Below are 25,890 nucleotides of genomic sequence, written 5' to 3' on the forward strand. Positions count from 1 at the left end.
AATATCTTTAAAATCTTGGTACTAGTAATGCATTCTCAACAACAAAATCATGTAACTTAAGGGTCAAGTTTGCTAAATTTGACTACGTTATAATAAATTTTAAAACTACATGGAGGTGTCATCAAAGGACACCACAAGAAAGTAAATAAGTCCAGACTGGGGAATGCAATTGCTACACACATAACAAAGAATTTGTATCCAAAAATATGTTAAGGCTATCTACAAATCTATAAAGAATAGATGGATAACCCAACTGATAAATGGGCAAAAGACTTGAAAAGGCACTTTACTCAGAAGAGGATGTCCCAATGGTTGATAAACAAAAAGTTCTCAGCCTTATTAGCTATCAGGGAAATGCAAATTGATAGTATAATGAGACATCATTTCTCTCATGTTAGCTAAAGTGTGACACACCTAAGTGCTAACAAAGATGTGGAGCAATTCTCACACACTGCTGGAGAAAGCTCACATTGGTAAAACCACTTTGAAGAACAATTTGCAACAGTCAGTAAACTGAAGACGTTGTAGCACAGATTGCTGGTTGGTACCTAACATTCATTTATTATGATCTCTTGGTGGAGGGGGAGGAGCAATGCACTAAGGACCAATTCTAGTTGTAATGTTTTATTTCTTGAAATGGGAAAGTTCATGGTTAAGACATTATTGTCTTTACCTTTTTGTAAGTCAAAATATTTCAACTTTTAAAGCTGTTTGTAGTTTATTGGGTGATACTGCACTTTCTGATGTGTTGCATTTAAATGCCCATTAGGTGTCCGGACGCATCTCCTTATGGAGATGAAAATGTGGATCTGGCCCTTTTTCTTGAAACTCTCTACTATTTGCATGCCATTCCTTCTTAATTGGATTTGGTAGATCTTCTCATCTCCTATAATTGTAGATTTTCCAATGTCTTCCTAAGGATTGTGATAAAACAAACTTGTATAGAAGCTATGATATTTACAATGAAGATATCATTTTATTGTTGGATTGCATAAAAAAGGTCAATCTCATATAAATTACTATAAGCCTGCCTAAGGAAAAGACACAGCTCTGAGATCAGAAATTGTAACTGAGTAGAAAATCTCTAGATGAGCATTTAAGATTAAATGCTATCTGGGCTTCATCCATAAAAGTATCAAGGAGTCTGGGAAGTAAGCTTCCATGTTATAAGTCACAATATGATATCCTTCCCAAGGATATAGACCAGGAAATGTTAAATAACTTGGGGAAATTATCTGAGAATTTAAAGTGGCCCTTTGGGTATACACTATGCCTGTTCTAAGTTGGCAAGCCACAAAAGCTAATTAGTTTTGGTAGGAAAAAAGGGAAGGAAATTAGCTTGTAATGAAATCTACAAGATGCTACACCTGGTGCTATCAAGTATAAGACCATGTGATAGTATTTAACCCTCACAACTCTTTAGGGTTGATATACCACTAACAAGGATAGTGAAATTCTGAGGAGTCAAGTATCTTACAAAAGGTATTTTCACAACTTATACTCAAAACAGAATTCACAATGCAGAACTTGGAAGGAGGGGTGTGTAGAGACATCAACAACCAAAGCAAGAAGATAAGAACTAAGTCAGTAGCTTCTCCCCACCTGATAATTCTTCCAGAGTTTAATTTTTGGGTTCTACATTAAGGCCTCTTATAACTCTATGACATTTCTCTTTGGTTATTTTTCTCAATTCTGTATCTTCAACTATAACTGCAATGTTAAATTACTTTAAATTTAGTATCTCATTAACTTTTGGTTTTTAAGCTTGTACTTTCAAGGGCTGAAGGGTAGCATTTCAGACTTCAAGTTCAACAAGTCCAAACTAAACCCATTATCTTTTATCCAGTCCCATTCCTTCCTTTTTACCACCACCTAATGGTCATAGTTCTTTCAGATTCCTAGGTGGTACCTCAACTTCACCCACCTAATTGTGGTGGATTTTATAAGACTCATTATTAGCTACGACAGTGACTATTTCAAGTTTATGTGTGCCACACTCTTCTCTCGGAATATCTTCAGTAACAAATCACTATAAAAATAACTAGAACATTTAATGAATACATTCCCTGGAGGTGTCCATTATCACCTATGCACAAGGGTTCCAAATATCTCAACAATTCGTGACATTCAATAAAATAAATGAAATATGTTTGTTTGTTTTTTTAGTACGTCTTATCTAATTTAAAACTGTGACATGTGCAAACTTCTTGTAACATCCTAATAGGACAAGAAATTAAAATGCGTTGGCAACCACAAACTGTGATAGAAAGAACAGGAAGCACCCAAATGAGTAGAAATATTATAATAAAACTTGTCCTAGACAGTGGGATGCAGGAACAAATTGAAATGCAAGTGAGGAATAAAAACACGCCAAAGTGGAAACACAAGATGCTTCCTCCAGCTGGCTTACAAGAGATCGGAAGGAGAGTGCCTGGGGCTGGGGGAGGGGGGCGGTCTCAGGACCGCGCTTGCGCAACCTCACCACGACACCCTCCCTCTCCCACCCCACCCCACCCAGGCCACAAAGGAAGTGACGCAAAGACGAGGGGTGGGGTGGGCTATGCGCCGGAAGTGGCTCGTAGTTAGTAAATAAGCGGGGAAAGGCGAGATAGGCGCTGTCTCCATCTTGTTGGCTTCGGCTGCGCCTGCGACGTTGTGGAGATGGGGAGCGTCCTGGGGCTGTGCTCCATGGCTAGCTGGGTAAGGTGGTTTTAGCAGCGTTCGGGGTGCTAGCGTGAGAGACGGAAGAGAAAGGCACCGCGCGGGGCTGGGTGAGGCCCGGGGGACCGTGTTACCCCACCCAACGGGGAGTGCCTTCCTTCCCCGTTTTCTCCCCTGATCACTCCCGACTTAGCTTCAGGGCCTAGTCTTTGGAAGAGCTGACGGGGGTGGCCATGAGGAGGAGTGCTCTTGGGAAGATGACCCCCCCCCCAGAAGAAGTGGAGGAGGGAGCTGGTAGTCTCTCCCCTACCCGTCTTCCGGGGAAGCTTCTCCCTACTCTTCCAGGCCGCTTTTTGTCTTTTTCTTAGGTCTGCCTAGGCAATCTCTGCAAAGGCCTTAGGTCCCTTTCTTTGGGGAATCCCATCTCTTCCCCTAACGACCTCAGACTGCAGCACTATCATCCCTGGAGGCCTACCGGCCTCTTTGTTCTGTCGCGCAGACTACAATTAAGTGCCGGGTATCTGGGGCAGCTTGGCAGTAATACTGATGTAATTATATCCTTTTTAAATAGTCAGCTCTGCGACTTGGTCCTCGACCTTCATGGTATGAGAAAATTAATGTACACAATAATCTCAAGTAATAATTGATGTAACTGAAAAAACTGGTCAATTCTGTGGTATTAAATACCTGTTTTTTTGACTTAAAGATCCTGGTGTTATTTGACATCTCAGGTTTAATTAGGTGTACGTTGAAATTGATTAGATAGCGTTGTTAGAGTGAAACCATTCTTCATAATATTGGCAAGGTTTCTTAATTGAGGTAGTACAAAATAAACCTGAGATTGATACACGCCGTCTAGTAGACAAAAATTGACTTTACAGTTAATACAGGTATTTGTGATTTGGGGCGATGTATTTGGGTTCAAATCATTTCTTTAATCCATGATTTCTAAATTACACTTCTAACAATTATTGTTTGACTTTCCAAATAACTCCATTATATACATTAGCTAGCATTTTTATTATTTTACGTACCTTGCCTCTTTTCAGAAAATTCTTCATGTGACTTGAACTGTGTTAAATTTTAATAAAACAGTACCTGGAGGCTGTTACTCCAACCCAGGTCATTGTCTTGATTATGTTACATTTTTCTCTTGCAGTTGGGCGTGGAAAGCTGATAACATTTTTTTTCTCAGTGAGAAAGAGACTCCATTTGAATCTATTAACTGTTTTATACATAAGAGGCATATTTAGTGCAATAAAATGTATTACGAAGTAGTAAATGATTACTATAAAATTGTCTAAATTTCTTGGGGGGTGGGGAGATGTGTAATTCGATTTGTAAAGTCAGATTCCAGTTAGCAAGTGGGCATGTTCTTTGTATGTAGTAAAGATTTAAAAGGAGAAATACATGTTTTCCATTTTGTTCTCGATTTCTAAATCAGTGATGATCAATTTTTTTGCCTCAAGGACTAATTCAAGTTTTTAGGGCTCTTTAAAAATATGTCTGTGTTTTAAATCAGGAAGAAAATAGTTTTAGTGAACAATATGGGAAAAATTATATTCCTGATCATATTTTTACAACTTAGTTCTCAACCTTTACTGACTAAAAAAAAAAATGTGTTGGTGATAAAATTAACAAAGCCTTTTAGTCACTGTTACTATCAAAGTATATTGGAAAGATAGTAATGGAGGCAGTTTTCTTATTTTTAGTAATTAGATCTCTGATAGAGAGGTTACGTGACTAAAGGTGCTCATCATGGTTCTAGATTATGGTGGCCAGTCTGGGAATTGGTTCTATAGTGTGCAATTCTGGTCTTTTTTCCTTTCTTTCTTGGTGCCTCAGTCTCTTTAGTCCTGAATTGTTCAATTTTAGTGCAGTTCGATAGCAATTAAAAGGGAATATGCCTTGTATTTTACAAACCATTTCTTCCACATTCTTAACAGTCAGTATGCTCATTTACTTCAGAGGTTTTGACAAATTTAAAATTTATTCAAATGTTCAAAGTATTCACGTCATTAAATTAGATCAGTTAAGCCAGAATTAAAACAGACCTCCTTGTTTTGCTCAGGTTCCTTTAGACTTAATCAACTTTGTAAAGGCTTTTTCTTTTTTATAAAACTGTAGAAAGTGAACTCTGAAAGAGGTACAAGAAGAAAAATTACAAGTAAACACTACTGTGTAGAGATTGGAGTTAAATTTTCTGTTTCATCTTGTGTGTGGGTTTTTTTTTCTTTCTGTTAAATGGACTAGGATTAGATTGATCATGAACCTTGGTTTATGCATGGCTATCTATTTGATTGGCGATTACTTTAAGCATTATTGTAAACATCTGGATCTTCCGCCTAATCCTGTAACTACATTACCAGCAATTTATGCCTACTTAAGTGCATTTCCCTACCCCAATCTTAAAATGCTGTCAGTTAATAGAATTGATTTTTTTTTGAATCGCTAGGCTTTGTATGCAATAACTATCATATTTTGCCCAAGATACGTAATGTAGTTAAGTAAGTGAGAAGAAAGAGCTAGTGATTCCTTACTGCTTATTTTGTGCAGCCTCTGCTAGATTTTTATTCTTTTGGTACAATGGCTTTTTTTTTTTTTTTAGAAATGATTCATAGTTGCTATGAATAGTCAAGCAGTGCAGAGTACAAAATGAAAATGTCATCAAAAAAATATTCCACCAGTAACATTCCTTCTTTCTCAGTGCATTTATACAAATGGATGAATGAATAGGCAAAAATACTGTTTTAAGGGATAGTAGTATTGCTAAACATGTGTTTTTAAATAAAACATTAAATTATTATTTTTTTTAATCTAACAAAAGAAAAATAAAAGTAAAGGAATTGTTGGATGTTAAGTAAACATTTCTTCATCAGGTGACGTTCCTGAAAAGATTTCAAGGAGATGTTTCTATGAAGCAGTGGTCCTCAGCTAGGCATTGTTTTGCCTCCAGGGGACATTTGGCATTGTCTGCAGACATTTTTCATTGTCACAACTTGGGGTAAGGGGTGCTAATAGCATCTAGTGGGAAGAGGCTAAGGATATTGCTGAATATTTTACAGTTTACAGGATAGCCCTCAACAACAGAATTATTTGTCCCAAAATGTCTGTAGTGCCATGGTTGAGAAATCTTACCTCATCCTCCTTACTTGGCCAGTTCAAGAAATTCATTAAAATCTAGGAGTCTTAACTGCTCTTTAAAAAGACGTTCAACCAATCATCCTATTTTCCCCCTACATTCAGCCTCACTTACAGAAGCACCAGGTGCCACCAATTCCTGATAGATTTGGGTATTCTATACAAATTTTATTGTTTCTTAACTTCTTTCTTTGATGGCTCATGATTCAACTTTCTTGACCTGTTAAATCAATGTTACTTTGTACCTTCCAAATTATTCTCCTGCCTTTGACCTAAGTTTATTCGTTCTTTTAAAAATCCTTTTATTTTTCACTTTATTGGTGTTTCTAAAGTAAATTCATATATTCAGTTTGCCGTCTTTAACCAGAATCCCTTTGTATTATTTTTATATGTGGCCATTTTGTTTTATAACCATAATTCCCAAAGGTGTTTAATCTTAGAACTAAACCAGTCATTCTTAAAGTGTCCTGGATCCAGTAGAATCAGCACAATAGGAGACTTACTGGAAACACTGACTAGGGCCTAGCATTTTGTTTTAATATGCTCTCCTGGTGATTCTCATGGATAATAGTTTGAAAAGCACTGTTCTGTACTTAACATGGATTCAAACTCAAAGCATTCCTTTTCACCATTTCTTCCTTCTCCCAGTTTTTTTTTTAAATTATAATGTCATCTCATAATTGACCAAATTTGGTTGCTTAATAGATTTTTCAAAAAAGATTCATGAATGATGAAATCTCTGAACTTTTTCATATTTAAAAATTCCTCTTGCATTCTTGAGAGACATTGTAGACTGGCATAATAGTATACTCATTTCCTTCAGAACTTTGTATTTATTTCTATGGATTATGTTCTGTTTTACCTGCCTTGATAGCCATCCACTTCCAGCACATCTCATACTCAATTGACTTGTTTCTTCTGCCTGAGTATCTGAAGAGTTTTACTTATCTTTGAAATTAGTTAAGTCTGTTATACTTTTAAGTCTTTTATCACTTATTTTCTTCTGGATAATAGTATTCTTTGAAAATACAGATTTATTTCTTCATCTAAGGAAATTCTTATTGTATTTTATCTTTGAATGTCCTTTTTTGCTTCATTTATTTTGAGGATTCTCTCTTAAGGGTATGAGTTACTTTCATGTTACATTGTTTTTGTTTTCCTTCCATAAAATTTTTCTGTTAATTTTTTTAGTTGATACAATTTATGTAAAATTCATGCTTTGTAGTTATATGGCCCTGTGAGTTTTGACAAATCATGTAGTTGTGTAACCACTACAGAATATTTGTCACCTTAAAAATTATGCCTACTCTATCCTGGACAGTCTCTGTTTTTTCTGTTTCCAGAGCTTGCTTTTCCAGAATGTCATATAAATGGAATCATACAGCATATATAGCCTTTTGAGTCTGGCTGCTTTTAGTATAATTAATTTGAGATTTATTCATATTAGGGTGTGTATTAGTAGTTTCTCCCTTTTTATTGTTGCATAATATTCCATTTCTTGGATGTACTTACCTAGCCATTCACCAGTTGAGGGGCATTTCCAGATTTTGGTGATCAAGTAGCAGTAAGCATTCCCATAAAGGTTTTTTTCTGTGACTATAATTTCTTATTTTGTTTACCTAAATACCTAGCAGTGAGATTGGTAACTCATACGGTAAATGTGTATTTGACTTACAAGAAATTGCCAAACTGATTTCCAAGATGGCTGTTGTACCAGTTTTCTTTCTCACTAGCAATTATTTTCTTCAAGTGTGTAACTTGCTTTTTCATTCTCTTAATGATGTCTTTCAAAGAGTAGAAGTGGTTGTTCTTTCTGTATTGATTTGCTTTGGAATTTTTGTCAAAAACCCCTTTACCATGTTTGTGTGAATCTATGTCTGAACTCTGTTCGATTTATTTATGTGTCCGTACTTTTGCCTAAAATATCCTATTTTGATTACTGTAACTTTAAAGTTAGTCTTGAAATCAGGTAGTATGAGTCTTCCAACTCTTTTGTTTTTTAAAATTCTTTTGGCTATTCTAGTTCTTTTACCTTCCCATAAAAGTTTGAGAAGCAGCTAGTTTGTTCTTACCAAACTCCTGCTGGATTTATGATTGGAATTGGGTTGAATTTATAGATTAATTTGGAAAGAATTGGTTTCTTAACAATATTGAGTCTTCCAATTCATGAGCCCAGTTTATCTTGCCGTTTATTTAGATCTTTGATTTCTTTCATTAGTGATTTTCTAATTTAAATCATTTAGGATCTAGTGTGTATTTTGTTAGATTTATACCTGTTTTTGTTTAATTTCAATTTTCAATTATTTGTTGCTAGTATGCAGAAGTATAATTGATAACAAATTTATGGATCTTGTGTCCTGTGACCTTATTAAACTCACTTGTAGTTCTGGTAGCATTTTTGTAAGTTCTTTGTAATTTTTCATTTAAGACAGTTTTATGTGTGAAAGAAAGCAGTTTTTTTTTTTTTTTTCCTTTTCAAAGTATATACCTTTTCTTTCTTTTTCTTGCCTTGTTATATTGGCTAGGAACTCCAGAGTGAAGTCAGAATACAAGTGATGAGAACAGATATCCTTGGCCTTGTTTTGGGTCTTAAGGGAAATCATTCAGATTTTTACCATGAAGTATTAGTGACAGCTATAGATTTTTTTTGTAAGTGCCTTTTTTTAAAGTCAGGGATATTCTGTTTCTCATTTGCTGAGTTTTGTAGTTTGTTTTATAATGGATATTGAATTTTTTTCAAATGATTTTTTTGTATTTGTTAAGATGACCATAATGGTTTTTCTTTAGTCTGTGAATGTGATGAATCAATTTGATTGATTTTCAAAAGCTTAACCTGCCTTGCTTTCCCCCAGTTAAACCCTACTTGGTCACAATGTATTATCCTTTTGTATACTTCAAGAGGTTTATTTTTTAAGCAGTTTTAGCTTCACAGAAAAATTGAGAGGAAGATACAGGGATTTCCCATGTATCCCCTGCCGCCACACATGGATGACCTCCCACATTGCCAACATTCCCCTCCGGAGTTGTGCATTTGTTACAATTAATGAACCTACATTAACACATCATAGTCACCCAAAGTCTATAGTTTACACTGGGGTTCACTCTTGGTGTTGGACATTCTGTGGGTTTAGACATGTGTATAATGACATACATCCTTGATTATAGTAGCATACGGAATAGTTCCACTGCCCTAAAAATCCTCCCTGTGCCTTAACCTGTCCATTCCTCCACCCACTCCCAACTCCTGGTCTTTTTGCTGTCTTCATAGTTTTGTCTTTTCCAGAATGTCATACACCTAGAATCAAACAGCATGTGGCCTTTTCAGATTGGTTTCTTTTAGTTAGTAATGTTCATTTAATAAGTTTCTTCCATGTCTTTTCTAGTTATGTGGATCTATTTCTGTGCTATTTTATTCCACTGATCTGTTTGTCTGTTCTTTTGCCATACCACACTGTCTTGATTACTGTTGTAGTTGTATAATGTCTTGAAATTGGGTAGTGTCAATCCTTCAACTTTTGTTTTTCTCCATCAGTATTGTGTTGGCTATTCTAGGTCTTTTGTCTCTTCATACAAACTTTAGAGTTAATTTGTCACTATCCACACAGTAACTTGCTGGGATTTTGATTGGGATTACATTGAGTCTATAGATCAAGTTTGAGGAACTGACATCTTGATGGTATTGAGTGTTCCTAATTCATAAACATGGAATATTTGTCCATTTGTGTAGTACTTTCATTTTGCTCATCAGAGTTATGCAGTATTCTTGATATCAATCTTGTATGTACTTTATCAGATTTATACTGTTTTGTGTTTTTGGATGCTAATGTAAATAGTATTATTTCAAATTCCACTTTTTCATTGCTGATGTGTAGGGGAAATCATTGACTTTTGTACATTCACCTTGTATTCTACAACCTTAAAATAATCACTTATTAGTTCCAGGAGTTTTTTTGTTAATCCTTTTGCATTTTCTACCTAGATAATGTCATTAGTGAATGAAGACAATTTCATTTCTTCCTTCCAATGTGTTTATCTTTTATTTTTTTTTTCTTGCCTTACTGCATTCTAGATCTTCCAGTAAAATGTTGAAAAAGAGTAGTGAGAGGAACATCTTTGCCTGATTTTTAATTGGAAAGCCTCCAGTTTCTCATCATTAAGGATACGTTAGCTGAAGGTGTTTTGATGATATTCTTTATGAAATTGAGGAAGTTCTCCTCTATTCTAGTATTGAGGGTTTTTGTCATGAGTGAATGCTCAGTTTTCAAATGCATTTTCTACATCTATTGATGTGATAATAGATTTTTCCTTTTTTATCCTCTTGATATGATGGATTACATTAATTGATTTTCAAATGTTGAACCAGTCTTGCATTTCTAGGATAAATCCCACTTGGTTGTGGTGTGTAATTCTTTTTATATATTGTTGGATTTGATTTGCTAATATTTTGTTGAAGATTTATGCCTCTGTATTCATGAGAGATACTAATCTGTAGTTTTATTTTCTTGTAATGCGTTTGTTGGTTTTGTTATTAGAGTAACGCTGATCTCATAGAATGAGTTAGGAAGTATTTCCTCTCTTTCTATTCTCTGAAAGAGATTGTAGAGAGTTGATATAATTTGTTCCTTAAATTTTTAGTAGTATGCACCAGTGAACTTATCTGGGCCTGGCGCTTTCTGTTTTGGAAGGCAATTAATGACTGACTAAATTTCTTTAATAGATACAGGCTTATTCAGATTGACTTTCTTGTATGAGTTTTGGCAGCTTGTGTCTTTCAAGGAGTTGGTCCATTTACCTAAGTTATAAAATTTGTAGGCATAGAGTTGTTCATAGTATTCCTTTATTCTTTTAATGTCCATTGGACCTTTAGTGACATCCCCTCTTACATTTCTAATATTAGTAGTCTGTGTTCTTTTTTTCTTAGTTAGCTTAGCTAGGGGATTATCGATTTTATTGATCTTTTCAAAGAACCAGCTTTTGGTTTCATTGATTTTTCTCTATTAATTTCCTGTTTTTAATTGCATTGCTTTCTGCTCTAGTTCTTATTTCTTTTGTTTACTTCAGATTTAATTTGCTTTTCTTTTTCTTGTTTCCTAAGATGGAAGGTTAGATGATTGATTTTCTATCTTCTTTTTTGGTAAATGCATTTAATGCTGTAAATTTCCCTCAAACTGCTTTCACTGCATCCCACAAATTTCAATAAATTGTTTATTTTCAATTCAAAAATTTTTTAAATTTCTCTTGACCTTTCTTTTGACCTATGTTTATTTAGAAAAATATGTTGATTAATCTCTCAGTATTTGGGGATTTTCCAGTTTTTCTTTGTTATTGATTTCTAGTTAATTTCATTGTAGTCTGAGAGCAGTCAGTGTATGATTTCTACTCTTGTTAAGTTTGTTAAAGTGTGTTTTATTGTCGAAAATGTGGTCTTGGTGAATGTTCCATGTGATCTTGAGAGGAATGTGTATTCTGTAGTTATTGGATAAAGTAGTCTGTAGATGTCAGTTATCCATTTGATTGGTGTTACTGAGTTCACCTGTGTCCTTACTGATTTTCTTCTTGCTGTCTCCATTTTTGAGAGGGATGTTGAAGTCTGTAACTGATAGTGGATTCCTCTGTTTCTCTTTGCAGTTTAATCAGTTTTTGTCTTGCATGGTTTGATGCCCTATTGTTAGCTGAATACATATTAAGAATTGTTATGTCTTCTTGGAGAGTTGGCCTCTTTATCATTATGTAGTGCACTTCTCTGTCTTGGGTAACTTTACTTATTCACAGGTCTACTCTGTCTGAAATTAATATAGCTGCTGCTTTCATTTAGTGTTAGCCGTGTGATTTCTCCTCATCCATTTAGCTTTATTCTGCAGATGTCTTTGTATTTAAAGTGGGTTTCTTTTAGGCAACATAATTGGATCTTGTTTTTTGATCCACTATGACAGTATTTTTTAATTAATACATTTAGAGCTTTGATCTTCAACATGATTATTGATTGATTTGAGTTAATATTTATCATATTTGTTACTGTTTTCTATTTGTTTCCCTGTTCTTCCTGTTTCTTTGTGTGTGTATGTGTATCTGGTTTTAATTGAGCATTGTATGTAATTCCATTTTCTCTCCTTTCTTAGCATATCAGTTATATTTTTTTACCTTTTAAAATTTTTATTTATTTTTGCATTGTTGCCCTATTTCGTAGTCCATTTGGACTGCTGTAACAAAATACCACAGTATTTTGAGTGACATATAAACAACAGAAGTTTATTTCTCACAGTTCAAGAGGCTGGTAGTCCAAGATTAAGTGCCTATGGTTATCTTTTGTGTCTGGTGAATGCCCTCTTCCAGGTTGCAGTTGGCCAACTTCTTGCTGTGTCCTCACATGGTAGTAGGGTTGAGGATCTCTCTAGGGCCTCTTTTATGACAGCACTAATCCCACTCATGAGGGCTCTACCCTTTTGATTTAATTCCTCCCAAAGGCCGTACCTCCTAGCATCATCACGTTCTGCATTAGATTTTCAACATACGAATTTTGAGGTGACACAAATATTTAACCTATAGCATCCTAGAATTTGCAGTGTATATTTACAACGAATCCACTTTGAAATAACAATATACTCCTACACTACACACTTTGGTATAATGCTGTACCACTTTACGGCTAGTGTGAATACTTCATAATAGCAAAACAATTCTAATTCCTTTCTCCTGTCGTACGTTACTGTCGTTCATTTCACAAACATCCGTATGTGTACACAAGTATATGTATATAGACTTAACATATTTATATGCATACATTATTGAAATCACTTGCTGTTGTTACTTTCAACAAACATGTTAGTTCAACTAAGAAGAAAAAGATTATTTTTAACCTCTACTTATTCCTTTTTCGATGCTCTTTCCTTTTTTGTGTAGATTAGAATCTCTGGCCTATATTATTTTCCTCATCTCTGAAGAACTCTCAACATTTTTTGCAAGGCTGGTCTACAGTTTGACAAGAAATTCAATCAATTTTTGTTTGCAAAAGTATTTCTCCTTCACTTTTGAGGGATAATTCTCAGTATATAGTACTCTAGGTTGGTGTGGTTTTTTCTCACACTTTTAAATATTTCACTTTACTGTTCTTGCTTGCATGCTTTCTGAGGAGAACTTGAATGTAATTCTTACCCTTGTTTCTGTGTAGGTAAGGTGTTTTTTCCTCTGGCTTCTTTCAGGATTTTTTTCTTTATTTTTGATTTTCGGTAGTTTGAAAGTGATATACTAATTGTAGAGGTTTTTTTTTTGTTGGTAGTTTGGGTTTTTTGGGGGGCAGTGGGGCATAAATGTCTGATGTTAATTTGGGAAAATTCTGGGTTTTTTTTTTTTTTCCAAATATTCTGTTCCTTTTTCTCTTTCTTGCCCTTCTGGTATTTCCATTATATTATACCTTCTGTAGTTTTCTTGCAGGTCTTGGATATTCTGTTGAACAGAGTATCAGTCTTTACTCTCTCTGCTTTTCAATTACTGGTGAGATAACCTCAGGCTCAGAAATTATTCCCTCAGCCATGTCTGCATTCTTTATTTCTGTTACAGTGCCTTTTATTTCTAGCTGTTCTCTTTGGTTCTTTCCTAGGATTTCCATCTCTCTGCTTCTTGCATGCTATTTTATCCGTTAGAACTCTTAATTAATTATTAGTTGGTTTTTGGTTTTGGTTTGCTAAGTGCAGCACCCCTGCCATGTCTGGTTTTGATGCTTGCTCTGTCTCTTCAAATTATTATTTTTGCCTTTTGTTATGCCGTGTAGCTTTTTTTCCTAATAGCTGGACATGATGTACCAGGTGAAAGGAACTGCTATAACTAGACTTTTGATCATGTCATGGTGAGGTGAGGGGGAAGGAGAAACATTCAGTCATTCTTTAATTAGTTCTTAGTATTTTAGTAATCTTGTGCCTATGGACTGTGAACTTCACAAATGCTTCCGTTTTTTTTCTCCCCCACCCTTAGATGGGAGAAGATGGCTGGAATAGGCTGGAGTTGAGTATTTCTCTTCCCCTAGGTTATTTATCTTCTGATAATACCCCAGCAGGCTAGGCTCTATTTAACTGGTTTCTCCTGAGGCCAGGTGTTAAGAACAGAGTGTTCTAGCATATTTTTAAATGGTTACTTTTCCCCTCTGCTGCAAGAAGCATGAGGGAATTTTTCTCTCGTTTACTGTGAGAATCTGGTTCAACTCCTAGAGGAAGAGTTCACAAAATTGTGGGGGCCCTTTTATAACTGGCTTTTTCTGGAGTTTTAAACTCTTAGACTTGTCCACAGTGAGCCTACAGCAATTCTTCAGTTATAGTTCAGGTAGGACAGGCAGAAAACAAATAGAAAAATGGCAGATTTAAGCCCAAACATAATCAATAATCACACTAATAATGTACAAATGGGCTACACACTCTCAATTAAAAACCATTTTGTTAAGATTGCCTAGAAGATCCAACTGCATCTTTTCTAAAAGAAACCCACTTAAACACAAAGACACAATTGGTTAAAAGTTTAAAAAAAAAAAAAGGGAAAATACATACCAAGCTAGAGCAGTATCAGACTTGGTTCCCAAGTCAGTTTCCACCTGTGAGCTCCTTGCTCTAGTAAGCCATGACTCCCCTTACCCACCTTCACCTGTCTCTCTCCAGTCTTGGGGACAGTGACTTACCCTGTGTTATCACCTAGCTTATGGATCCTAGAAGAGTTGCTGATTTTATAGTCTCTTTGGCTTTTTACTTGCTGTTAGAGTGCAGTGATGATTTCCAAGTTCCTTATATGTGGATTGAAAAGTGGAAATCTGTATACTTTTTATATTGTTGATTTTGACTTGACAAGATATTAAGTACTTTTTCATGTTCATTAAGGATATTGGCCTGTAGTTTTCTTATGTCTTTGGATTTAGTGTCAGTGTCTTCCCTCTTCAGTTTTTCCAGAATAATTTGCAGAGTTCGTATGATTTGTTCTTTAAATGTTTAATAGAATTCACTAGTGAAGTCGTCTATGCTTGGGTAGGTTTTTAACTATACTTTCTTTAAGAGATACGGGCTATTCATCATATGTATTTCTCATTGAATGATTTTTGCTGGTTTGGATTTTTCATGGAGTTTGTCCATTTTATCTAAGCTGTTGAATTATTAAATAAAATTGCTCATACTTTACTCTTGTAATCCTTTAATGCCATGGGATCTGTAATAATGTCTTCTCTCTAATTTCCAACACTGATGATTTGTGTGTTCACTTTCTTGCTGTTTTTTATCCTGATCAGTCTGACTGTAGGTTTCTAAATTGTAATGGTCTTCTAAAATCATCTTCAGTGACGTTTTTTCTGTTTTTTACTTAATTGATTTATCTTTATGATTTCCTTTAGTCTGCCTGTTTTGGTTCTAATTTACTCATTTAATAAAGTAGAAGCTCTAATCATTGGTTTGATATGTTTATTCTTGTCTAATACAGCCACTTAATGCTGTAGGTTTCCTTTGAACACTGCTTTAGGTGCATCCCAAAAATGTGATATGTTATTTTCATTCTGTTTAATTTCTTTTTTGATATCTTCCGCCTGGAGTTTAATTACTACGTTACTTAGTTTCTGGAGCTATCTTTCTGTTACTGATCAGAATTTAATTCCCTTATGGGCCAAGAATACATGTATGATTTGAATCATTTTATATTTATTGAGATTTGAGATTTGTTTTATGGCCCAGAATATGGTCTCCTTTGGTTAAGTGTTCTATGTGCTTTTGAAAATAATTTTTACTCTGCTTGGTTAGATGCAGTATTTCCTAAAGATCAGTTAGGCACAGTTGATTGATAATGTTGTTCAAGTTTTCTATATAGTTGTTGATTTTTGTTTTGCTATTTCAGTTAAGGAGGGAACATAAGTATAGATTTGTTTGTTATGCTTTCAGTTTTGTTAATTTTTTCTTGATGCATTTTGAAGTTCTTTTTAAAATGCAGAAATATTTAGGATTGTATGTCTCCTCCCCGAATATTCCATATCTCCATGTATGTCCCCTTTTCATTATAAAGTGGCTTCCTTACCCCTAGTAAAATTCTTCGATCTCCTTTGTCTGATACTGCTCTAGCTTGGTATGTATTTTTCCTTTTTTTTTTTTTTTTTTAAACTTTTAACCAGTTGTGTCTTTGTGTTTAAGTGAGTTTCTTTTAGAAAAGATGCAGTTGGATCTTCTAGCCAATCTTAACCAACTGCTTTTTAATTGAGAGTGTTTAGTCCATTTGTACATTATGCGTGTGATTATTGATTGTGTTTGGGCTTAAATCAGCCATTTTTCTATTTGTTTTCTGTTTGTCCTCCCTATTCGTTGTCCCTTTCCCCTAATTTTTGCCTTATTTTGGGTTAATTGACCATTTCTTAGTATTGTTTTATATCCTTTGGCTTACTAGCTGTATTTCTTTGTTTTGCTTATTTAGAAGTCATTTTAGTTAGGGTTTATAGTATTTGTCTTTAACTTATTACAATCTACCTTGTATCATATCATATCACTTCATTTCTAATTTAAGAACCTTACAGTAGTAGAGTTGAATGTTTCTGCTTCTAGACTTTTTGCAGTTGTCACATATTTTAATTCTTTGTTATAACTACCCAGAATTCATTGCTGTTATTTTCGCTTTAAAAAGAGAATTATCTTTTAAAGTAACCTTTTATAAAAGAAAAATCTACGCTTATTATTTCCTTTGTTTATTTCTTTTGTGTAGATCCACATTTCTGTCTGGTGTAAACTTTGAAAGATTTCCTTCAACATTTCTAGTAGTTTAGGTTTGCTAGTTTTGGATTCTTTTTTCTATGCCTAAAAATGTCTTTATTTTGCTTAATTTTTGAAAGATTTTTGCTGAATGGAAACATCTTTACAGCTTTTTTTTGTTTGTTCAGTACTGACTTTTGGCTTGCAGTCTTTCTTACTAGAAATCTGATACCTTTCTTTGTTTCTCTTTATATAATGTGCCTTTATTCTTCCTGCTTTTAAGATTTTTCGGTTTATCCTTGTTTTTAAGCAGGTTTATTATGATGTGACTTGTGTGTAGTTTTCATTATGTTTATATCACTAGGGCTTTGTTGAGCTTCTTGGATCTGTGAGTTTGTAGTTTTCATTAAATTTAGGAACATTTTGGCAGTTACTGCCTCAAAAGGAAAGTCTCCTGTCTCTTTTCTCCTTCAGAAGCCCCAGTTTCACATACATCAAGCTGATTGAAGTTGTCTCACAACACTGATCCTCTATTGTATTTGTTCTAGTCTTTTAATCTCTTTTTCATTTTGGGTCACTTATTTTGCTATGTCTTCCGGTTTATTAATCTTTTCTGCAGTGTCTTAACAAGTACTTTTTGGTTCTGATGTCTCAGATGCAGAAGTTTGATACGGATCTTTCAAATTATCTTCCATGTCTCTCCTTAACGTGCTGTGTTTTCCTCTATTTGAGCAAATGAAGCACACTCACAGTAACATAAATCTGCCACTATTTATAATTGGATTCAGTCATCTGTGTTGTTTCCAGATTGGTTTTGATTTATTGGTTTTTCTCCTCATTATAGGTTGTATTTTCCTGCTTCTTTGCATGCCTACCAATTTCTTATTAGCTGTCAGATACTGTACATTTTACCTTGTTGGGTACTAGCTATCTTATATTTTAAGAAAATATTCTTGAGCCCTGTTTTAGACATAGGTGAGTTATTTGAAGGTAATTTGATCTTTCAGTGTTTGTTTTTAGGGTTTGTAGAGTGAGACTGGAGTGGCCTATAGCCTTATGGCTGGTTTTTTGTTCCCTCCACTTCTGTGCAATAATAGCCTTATAACTCTACTCAAGGTCTCAAGAATTACAAGGTTTTTCCACTCTGGCTGGTAATACCACCACCCCGACATGGAGTAATTTAATCAAATGTGCACACTGATCAGTGTTTTGCTGAAGACACAAGTTGAAGCCTCTGCAGATCTCCAGAGCTCACTTTCCGCGTAGCTTTCTCCTCTCCATGATTCTGCCATATGAACTCTAGCTGCTTTTACTTCTCTGAGCTCTCAACTCTTCCCCAGCTCTGTCTCCTCAGCTCAAGTAGACTGCTGGCCTCTGGATTCCCCTCCCTGTACTGAAAACTGTCTGCAGGCAGAAAAATTGGATTAATCATAGAGCTCATGTTGTTTCATCTCTCAGAAATTAATATCGTACATTGTCTAATGTAATTGTCTGAAAACCATTGTTTAGTTACTTTTTCCCCATGGTTTAAGGCAGTAGGGTAAGTCTGGTCACTTACTCTGTCTTGGCCTGCATTTATTATACTTATCCCAAGCTTTATTTATCCATGAGTAATTTTGTTTTCACCTGGTTTTGTTTTGTTCCTTGATAGTTACTAGTTTTTTTTTTTAATTGAAGTATAGTTGATTTACAATGTTTTGTTAGTTTCTGGTGATTCAGTTATACATTTATATATATTCTTTTTCATAGTCTTTTTCATTATAAGTTATTATTAGATATTGAATGTAGTTCCCTGTGCTTTAAGCTTGTTTTTCCTCTTCTTATTTCTTAGCTCTGCATTCCTCCTTTTCATCTTGTTTGTTCTTTTTCTGTTTCATTTTTGAGCCCTCCTTTTGCTTCTTTTTCTTTTCTTTTTAGCTCAAGTGAAGCAATTTTGGGAATTTCCTTTTCTAACTGAGCTGTTTTATTTCAGACTGGATTTTTCAAATGCCTTGCTCTTTTTTTTTTTGTCTGAGTGGACTTGTTTGTTTTGCTGAAGTATGTTTGCATTGTTGTTGTGACATTTATTTCTGTCTTACTGAAATCTAGTATAAGAGGCTCTGATTCTGCTTTATATTGGTTGTTACAGTGTGTCTGGCTTCTGCAATACTCCCTATGGTATCTGGGTATGGTGGAGCTCAGCCTAGATTATGGTCAATGAGAATACTTTCACTTTCCCTTTCTGAGATATTGTTAAATGCCATTACCAGTGTTCACCTCTCCTGCTTAGGGAGATATCCTGTTCCGCTGGGATATACTACTAGTTTAGTGTCGAGTTCTGTTAGAGAATGCTAGGTAGCCCCAGTTGTTCACTTACCTTATTTTGCCTAATTCTATTAGAAATTTTTACTGTTATCACTGCCACCAAGTCAGAAAAGAGAACAGATAGGGATACCAGTTCACTTCTTTTCCTTCTGTGGGGTATGTCAGAAATCTGAGTTTTGTGAATTCACCAGCATGACTTCTGGGGGTTAAAGGGCAGTAGTTGGAGATCATTTTTCAGCTAAATTTTGATTGTTGCTGGTGATTTTTTTTCCCTTTGTTTTAACTGAGTTTATTCATTTTGCTTGATATAAAGGGCAAGCACTTTTTATCTTACTTCATTTTTCCTTTAGCCAGAAGTTCCTGAGTTTTATAGCTTAGAGGTAATATATGTGAACCAAAAACCGTTTGTTCCTTGGTAATTACTTTAATTCAGTCCGTTCTTTTCTGAGTAGATAGAATATAAATTTTCACTGTATCATTTTAAACTATTGATTTTTAATATTATTTTTCCTAGATACCATGCTTGTGTGGCAGTGCCCCGTGTTTGCTGTGCCGGTGCTGTCCTAGTGGAAACAACTCCACTGTAACTAGGTTGATCTATGCACTATTTTTGCTTGTTGGAGTGTGTGTAGCTTGTGTAATGTTGATACCGGGAATGGAAGAACAACTGAATAAGGTTAGTCTTTTTTATTTTACTGAACCTTTAGTATGTATATGCATAAAACTGCTTATGTATTGGAAACCGAATACTATACCAAGTAAGATAATACTTAATCCTAATTCTGGTCATTCATAATCTTTTAGGAGAATCAAATAATAAAAGGCAGCTCTTTAAATTCTATGAAGGTGGTACAGAAACTGCTGTGATAAGAGGAAATAAGTAATTCTAGTCAGGGAAATATCAATCACTGTGGGTCTCATGGAAAAGTGGATATTCTAAGAACGAGTATAACTTTTATATGCAGAGATTGAAAAATAGGAAGTAGAATGAGGATAGAAGCTCTTTGAGCAGAGTATGTATACTTTAGGAAGATTTATCTGATAATTTGAGTAGAAGGCTAGCAGTTAAGTGGAGGCTGTTGCAATGGTGTAATCAAGAAGTGCATAGAAGGCCTGAAATATATTTTCTGAATGTAGAATTGACTGAATCTTGATTTAAATATTGACAGTGGTAGAATCGTAAATAATAACCAGTTCTGATCCTAGATAACTGAGAGGAAACTGTTGCTATTAACCTAGGGAAAAAGAAAGAAAAGATGTTTTATTTTTTAAAAAAGTTTTTCAGGGAGTCAGGTTGTGGATGGAGATGGGGAAAATATAGTTTGTAACATGTTGGGTTGGGGATGCTGTGCTACATATGTGTGTGTATCCAGCAGGAAGTGGAAAACAGGGTTGTGTAACTCAAAAAAGAAATCAGGGATAGAGATGAAAGTTGAAACTGGCAGCGTGTGCTGAAGAAGACAGTGAGGAGAGCTAGAACTTTGACGAAACCTCTTAATGGGCATTGGTGGAGAAAAGGGAACCTCTGAAGGGACAGTGAAAAAAGAGAACCAAGAACCTGTTTTGTAGGCCTTAGAAACAGTTTTCAGAATGACAGGATAGTGTCAGTAAAAAAGGTAAAAGGGTGTCAGGATCAAGAAGTAGGCTTTGGACTTGACAACCAGTATATGTTTAGTGTCTTGGAAAAGCAGTATTTTTAGAGTGCTGGGGCTACCACGAGTGGGAGGGAGAATCAAACGGCTGTGAGGAAATGTATTCAATGGATATAAACTGCTGATTTGAAGAGTTTTATAATGAAGATAGTAAGTCTTAGCAGGAGGCTGAGTTTAAAAAAAAAATTTTTTTAGGATGGGGAGATTTAATCATTTGTATTTTGAAAAAAGTCATAAGAGATCTAACCCTTGAGAGAATGTGGTCAAGAGAAGGCATATGAAAGTTAGCTTTCCTCCAAGGAAAGATGAAAGACAATAGAAAATTTGAGGTTGAGAGAGAGTATTTATGTCAGGTAACCTCCATTTTAAAACAAAGTTACCTGCTTGGGGTTGGCTTTGGGGAAAGGAAAAATAGTGTAAGTTTGAGAAATGAGCTTATTACAGTTGTGAAAGTAGCATGGTTGTACATGGCATATACAGATGCTCAGTTAATGTTATTCAAATCCTGCGAGTCCTGGATATAAGCAAAGACAGACCAAAAGACGTTCAGATGGTTTTGTTATGGATCCAGTTGATCGTTGTTATGAATGTTTAGTTGGTAGATGTTAGTGCTTATCCCCAAATATTTCTGCTTCTCTGGTTTCTGAAGGTCCTCAGAGATTTGCATTTCCTAGAGTGCTTGTGATATGTAGGGTCATGTCTCTAGGACTGGTTAGTGAGTTATGAGTAGACGTGGTAACACATCAGCCTCTACTTTCTGATGCAAGTTCTCCTTTTCTGTCACAACCTGTACATCATTTGAGATGGTGGCTTCTCTTACAGCCTGGATTCTTTAGTTAAGTACTCAGAACCAATCATGTACATGTACGTGAGCAAGAATACACCTTTGTGGCTTAAGCCACTTATATTTGGAGATTGTTACTATAGCACCCAACCTAATATAGATGGTTGAATTAAGTTGATGCTGGGAATTTGCCAGGTGATGTGCTGATCTCATTTAAGGGCATGGGATAATTAGAGGTGCTAGTGAGTACATGTTACAAGTGAGTATGGATAAGTATATATTGCTGTAATTGTTAATTGTTGGGTTGGGAAGGGAGGTTTTAAGTGAGACCAAGAAAGAGCCTGTAGACTGTATAGGAACTAGCAAAAGGAGCACCTCCAGTAGCTTAAATATAATTTTAGTTTCTTGGTTTTAAAGGCACAGTTTAACAGTTACATTTTCATGTTGGGTTTACTTCAACATTTTCTAGAGGGTGTGATTAATTCTGATACATGTGAATAGTATATGTACTCTCATTTATGTCACTTAAAAATATTTTCTTGTACTCTGATTCCAGTGTGATTTTCTGAAATGGTTATCAGTCTTTTTCAAGATTTTAAGTTAAAAAATAAAAGTACAGCCAGCCATTTGTACTGTTAATCCAAATCCATTCACTATCAGAAATAACACTTGTAGAATAAGGGACCAAACTCAAAATGATTTTAAATAGCACTGGCTTTGAAAAGCCATCATTGTTCTCTCTAGTATTTAGAAACTGATTTAGTTACTCTAATTCTTTAACCTTTTATTATGTTTTTCTCTTATACATGTGATTCAGCATATCACAGTAGAATGCCACTTTAAAAAAAATTTAGAATGTCTCAAAGTCAAAACAAGCATCTACTTTAGGATTGGCATTTGTAGTTTATCCTGTGCTCACATAAAGTGAAAAAAGTTAAACTTCTATTTTTTGAAAATGTTCGTCTTGCCTTGATTACATTTTCAGCATAAACTGTAAAGCCAGCCTCAATTTTCTAAATCTTAAAAACTATTTGACTACAAAGAATTTTCATTTTTTACTTGAAAAAATTCTAGACCACAAATTGTTTCGTTTTTCAGATTCCTGGATTTTGTGAGAATGAGAAAGGGGTGGTCCCTTGTAATATTCTGGTTGGCTATAAAGCCGTATACCGTTTGTGCTTTGGCTTGGCAATGTTCTATCTTCTCCTGTCCTTACTAATGATCAAAGTGAAGAGTAGCAGTGATCCTCGAGCTGCAGTGCACAATGGGTAAGTTTCTGAATAAATGGAAAGTCTGGGTAGCCACTTCTAGTAATTTTGAGTCTGCCTAAAGAAAGTTTAAAGTAAAATAGACTTAAACAGTATGTAGAATTATTTTGTTACTCATGAATGACAAGGTAAGAAAATCCTCTTGTCTCTACTGGAGAATGTGTCAGGATGTGCAAATATAAATATTGAATAGTAACCTTGGGTCATTTATTGGTATAATCTCTGGTGCATAATGTTTAATATAAAGTTGACTCTTAAACAACATGGGTTTGAATTGTTCAGGTCCACTTATGTGCAGATTTTTTCCATAGTAAGTACTGCAGTACTAGATAATCCATAACCCATGACTTTGAATTCACAGATGAGGAACCTCAGATACAGAGGGCCAACTATAAGCTATATGTGGATTTTCAACCATGCAGAGTTGATGCCTCTAACCCTAGCATTGTTCAAGGGTCAACTGTATTTTCATCCTAAAAAGATTTACCACATTTGTGACTAATAATGAGGAGCTTATTCCTCCTCCTCCTCTTAGCTTTTAGTGGACCAGTCTCACTACCTAAAACTGAAATCACTTCCTAAGATCCCCCCCACCCAATTGCATCCAGCATGAGAAACTTTATTCCTAACAAGGTGACTGATTGATTTTCTAAATGGTTGTACTGGACAGCTTGGACAGTTTTGAAGGTTTTGAATTTTATCTTTTTTCCCCCCCATAAACTAAATATTTTTTAATATCTGCTGTTGCTTATCTGTTAATATATGCTACCAAAGAGAGGAAGAATGAACAAGTGAAATGTAGATATTAAGGAAAGAAAATGTGCTGTGCTAGGTTGATTTTATTTTATTTTTTTTGTTTCCTTAGTCATTGGTTGTTTTTGGTTTTTAATTTAATTTTATTTTTTATCTTTTTAATTGGGATACAATTGACATATAACATTGTGTTAGGTTTAAATTGTACAAAGTATTGATTTCATACTTTTATATATTACAGTATGATTACCATCATTGTTCGCTAACAACCCTAACACATCACATAATTATTTGTTAGTTTTGTTGAGAACAATTAATATCTAGTCTCTTAGTGACTTTAAGTTTGGATTTTGCAGATTCCACCTATTAGTAATATCATACATTTTTTTTTTTTGGCTTATCTCATTTAGCATAATGCTCTCATATTCCATCCATTTTGTTACAAATGGCAGGATTTCCATCTTTTCTCATGGCTGAATCATATTCCACTGAGTATATATGCTATAATTTCTTTATATACTCATCTGTTGACAGACACTTAGGTTGTTTTTATATATCGCCTATTGTGAATAATCCTGCAGTAAGCATGGGTATGCATGTATCTTTTCAGTACCCTATTTTCAATTTCTTTATTTAGAATTAGGCTTGCTAGATTATGTGGTAGTTCCATTTTCAATTTTTTGAAGAACCTCCATATTATTTTCCAGAGTGGCTGAATAGTAGACATTTTCACTAACAGTGCATAAGGGTTTGCATTTCACCACATTCTCACCAACACTTCTTGTCACCTTGATAACCATTCTAACAGGTATAAGGTGATGCTGTCTCATAAAGGTTTTGATTTACATTTCCCTGATGATTAGTGATGTTGAGCACCTTTTTGTATGCCTGTTGGCCTTTTATATTCCTTCTTTGGAAAAATACCTATTTAGTTCCTCTGCCCATTTTTAAAGTTGGATTTTATTTTTTATTATTAAATTGTATGAGTTCTTTATATATATTGGATATTAACCACTTCTTTGATATATTGTTTGCAAATATTTTCTCCTGTGGATTGTCTTTTCATTTTGTTGATTGTTCCTTTTGCTCTGCAGAAGTTTTTTTATTTGATGTAGTCCCACTTGTTTGATTTTACTTTTGTTGTCTTATCTAAAAACTCATGCCAAGACCAAAGTTCAGGAAACTTCTTCCTCATTTTCTTCTTCCCAGTATCCATACCTTCCTGGTATCTTTCACGGTATCAGATCTTACATTTAAGTCCAATTTCATTTTTCTGCCTGCAATTATCCCGTTTTTCCCAAGACTGTTGAAGAGAATGTCCTTTCCCCATTGAGTGTTCTTGACTCCCCTGTCAAATATTAGTTGATCCAAAATGCAAGGGATTGTTGCTAGACTCTCTCTATTCTTTTATATTGGCCTGTGTGTCTGTTTTTATGGCACTACTGTTTTAATTTGGATGCTTTTTATTTCTTTTATGTTTTAATTACTATAGTTTTGTAGTATAGTTTAGAATCAGTAAGTGATAGTCTAGCTTTGTCCTTCCTTCTCATGACTGATTTGGCTATTTAGGGTCTTCTGTGGTTACATACAAATTTTAGGATTTTTTTTTTCTGTTTCTTTGTATATGGCATTGGAAATTTTATAGGGAATGCTTTGAATCTATGCATGGCTCTGGGTAGTATGGACATTTTAACTATTCTTCAGATCCACAAACATGAGATACCTTCCCGTTTGTGTCTTCTTGACTTTCTTTCATCAAAGTCTTGCAGTTTTCATTGTACAGATCTCTCACTTCTTCTAATTTATTCCTAGGTATGTCCTGTTTTTGATGCTGCTGAGAATGGGATAGTTTTCTTTCTTTTTCAGATATTTTGTTGTTCATGTATAGAAACACGGTTGATTATGTTGCTTTTTTTTTTTTAAATGACCTGCAACTTCACTGAATTCATTCATTAGTTCCAACAGTTTCTTGATTTACTCTTTAGGATTTTCTGTATATAAGATCACAGCATCTGCAGAGAACGACAGTTTTACTCTGTCCTTTCCAATTTGGATGCCTTTTATTTCTTTGTCTTAACCTAATTGCTTGAACTAGCCAGTCCTGTGTTGGGCAAGAGTGGTGAGAGTGAGCACCTTTGTCTTTTTCCGAATCATAGAGGAAAAGATTTCACACTTTCACCATTGAGTATGTTAGCTGTGGATTTTTCACATGTGACTTTTATCATGTTGAGGTATATTCCTTTTATACGCAACTTGTTGACGGTATATAATCCTGTTAATGTGATGTTGAATTCAGTTTGCTAACATTTTGTTGAGGATTTTTGCATCTTTAATCATCAGAGGAATTAGTCTACAGTTACCTTTTCTTGTCCCATCCTTGTCCAGCTTTGGCATCAGAGTGGTGCTGGCCTGGTAAATGAGTTTGGAAGTATCCCCTCCTCTTCAGTTTTTTGGGACAGTTTCAAAGGGATTGGCATTAATTTTTTAAATGTTTGGTAGAATTTACCAGTGAAATTATGTGCTCCTAGACCTTTCTTTTAGGGGAGATTTTTGATTACTGATTTAATCTCCTTGTTTGTTACTGTTCAGATTTTCTATTTCTTTCTGATTCAGTCTTGATAGGTTGTGTATTT

The 25,890-nt window shown here is 34.8% G+C and overlaps 1 protein-coding gene across 1 annotated transcript in view; it reads left to right on the forward strand.

Annotated features, from left to right (window-relative positions):
• Positions 1-2,553: 2,553 nt before the first annotated feature.
• SERINC1 (serine incorporator 1) overlaps positions 2,554-25,890 on the forward strand; it is a 32,175-nt gene continuing 8,838 nt past the window's right edge. Inside the window, exons 1-3 of the mRNA XM_010979173.3 lie at positions 2,554-2,700; positions 19,315-19,476; positions 22,335-22,504. Of these exons, the coding sequence (XP_010977475.1) occupies positions 2,662-2,700; positions 19,315-19,476; positions 22,335-22,504 (371 nt within the window). The 5' untranslated portion in view covers positions 2,554-2,661. The remainder of the gene's footprint in view (positions 2,701-19,314; positions 19,477-22,334; positions 22,505-25,890) is intronic.

The sequence above is a fragment of the Camelus dromedarius genome, chromosome 6 (genome assembly GCF_036321535.1).
Source record: "Camelus dromedarius isolate mCamDro1 chromosome 6, mCamDro1.pat, whole genome shotgun sequence".
NCBI lineage: Eukaryota > Metazoa > Chordata > Mammalia > Artiodactyla > Camelidae > Camelus > Camelus dromedarius.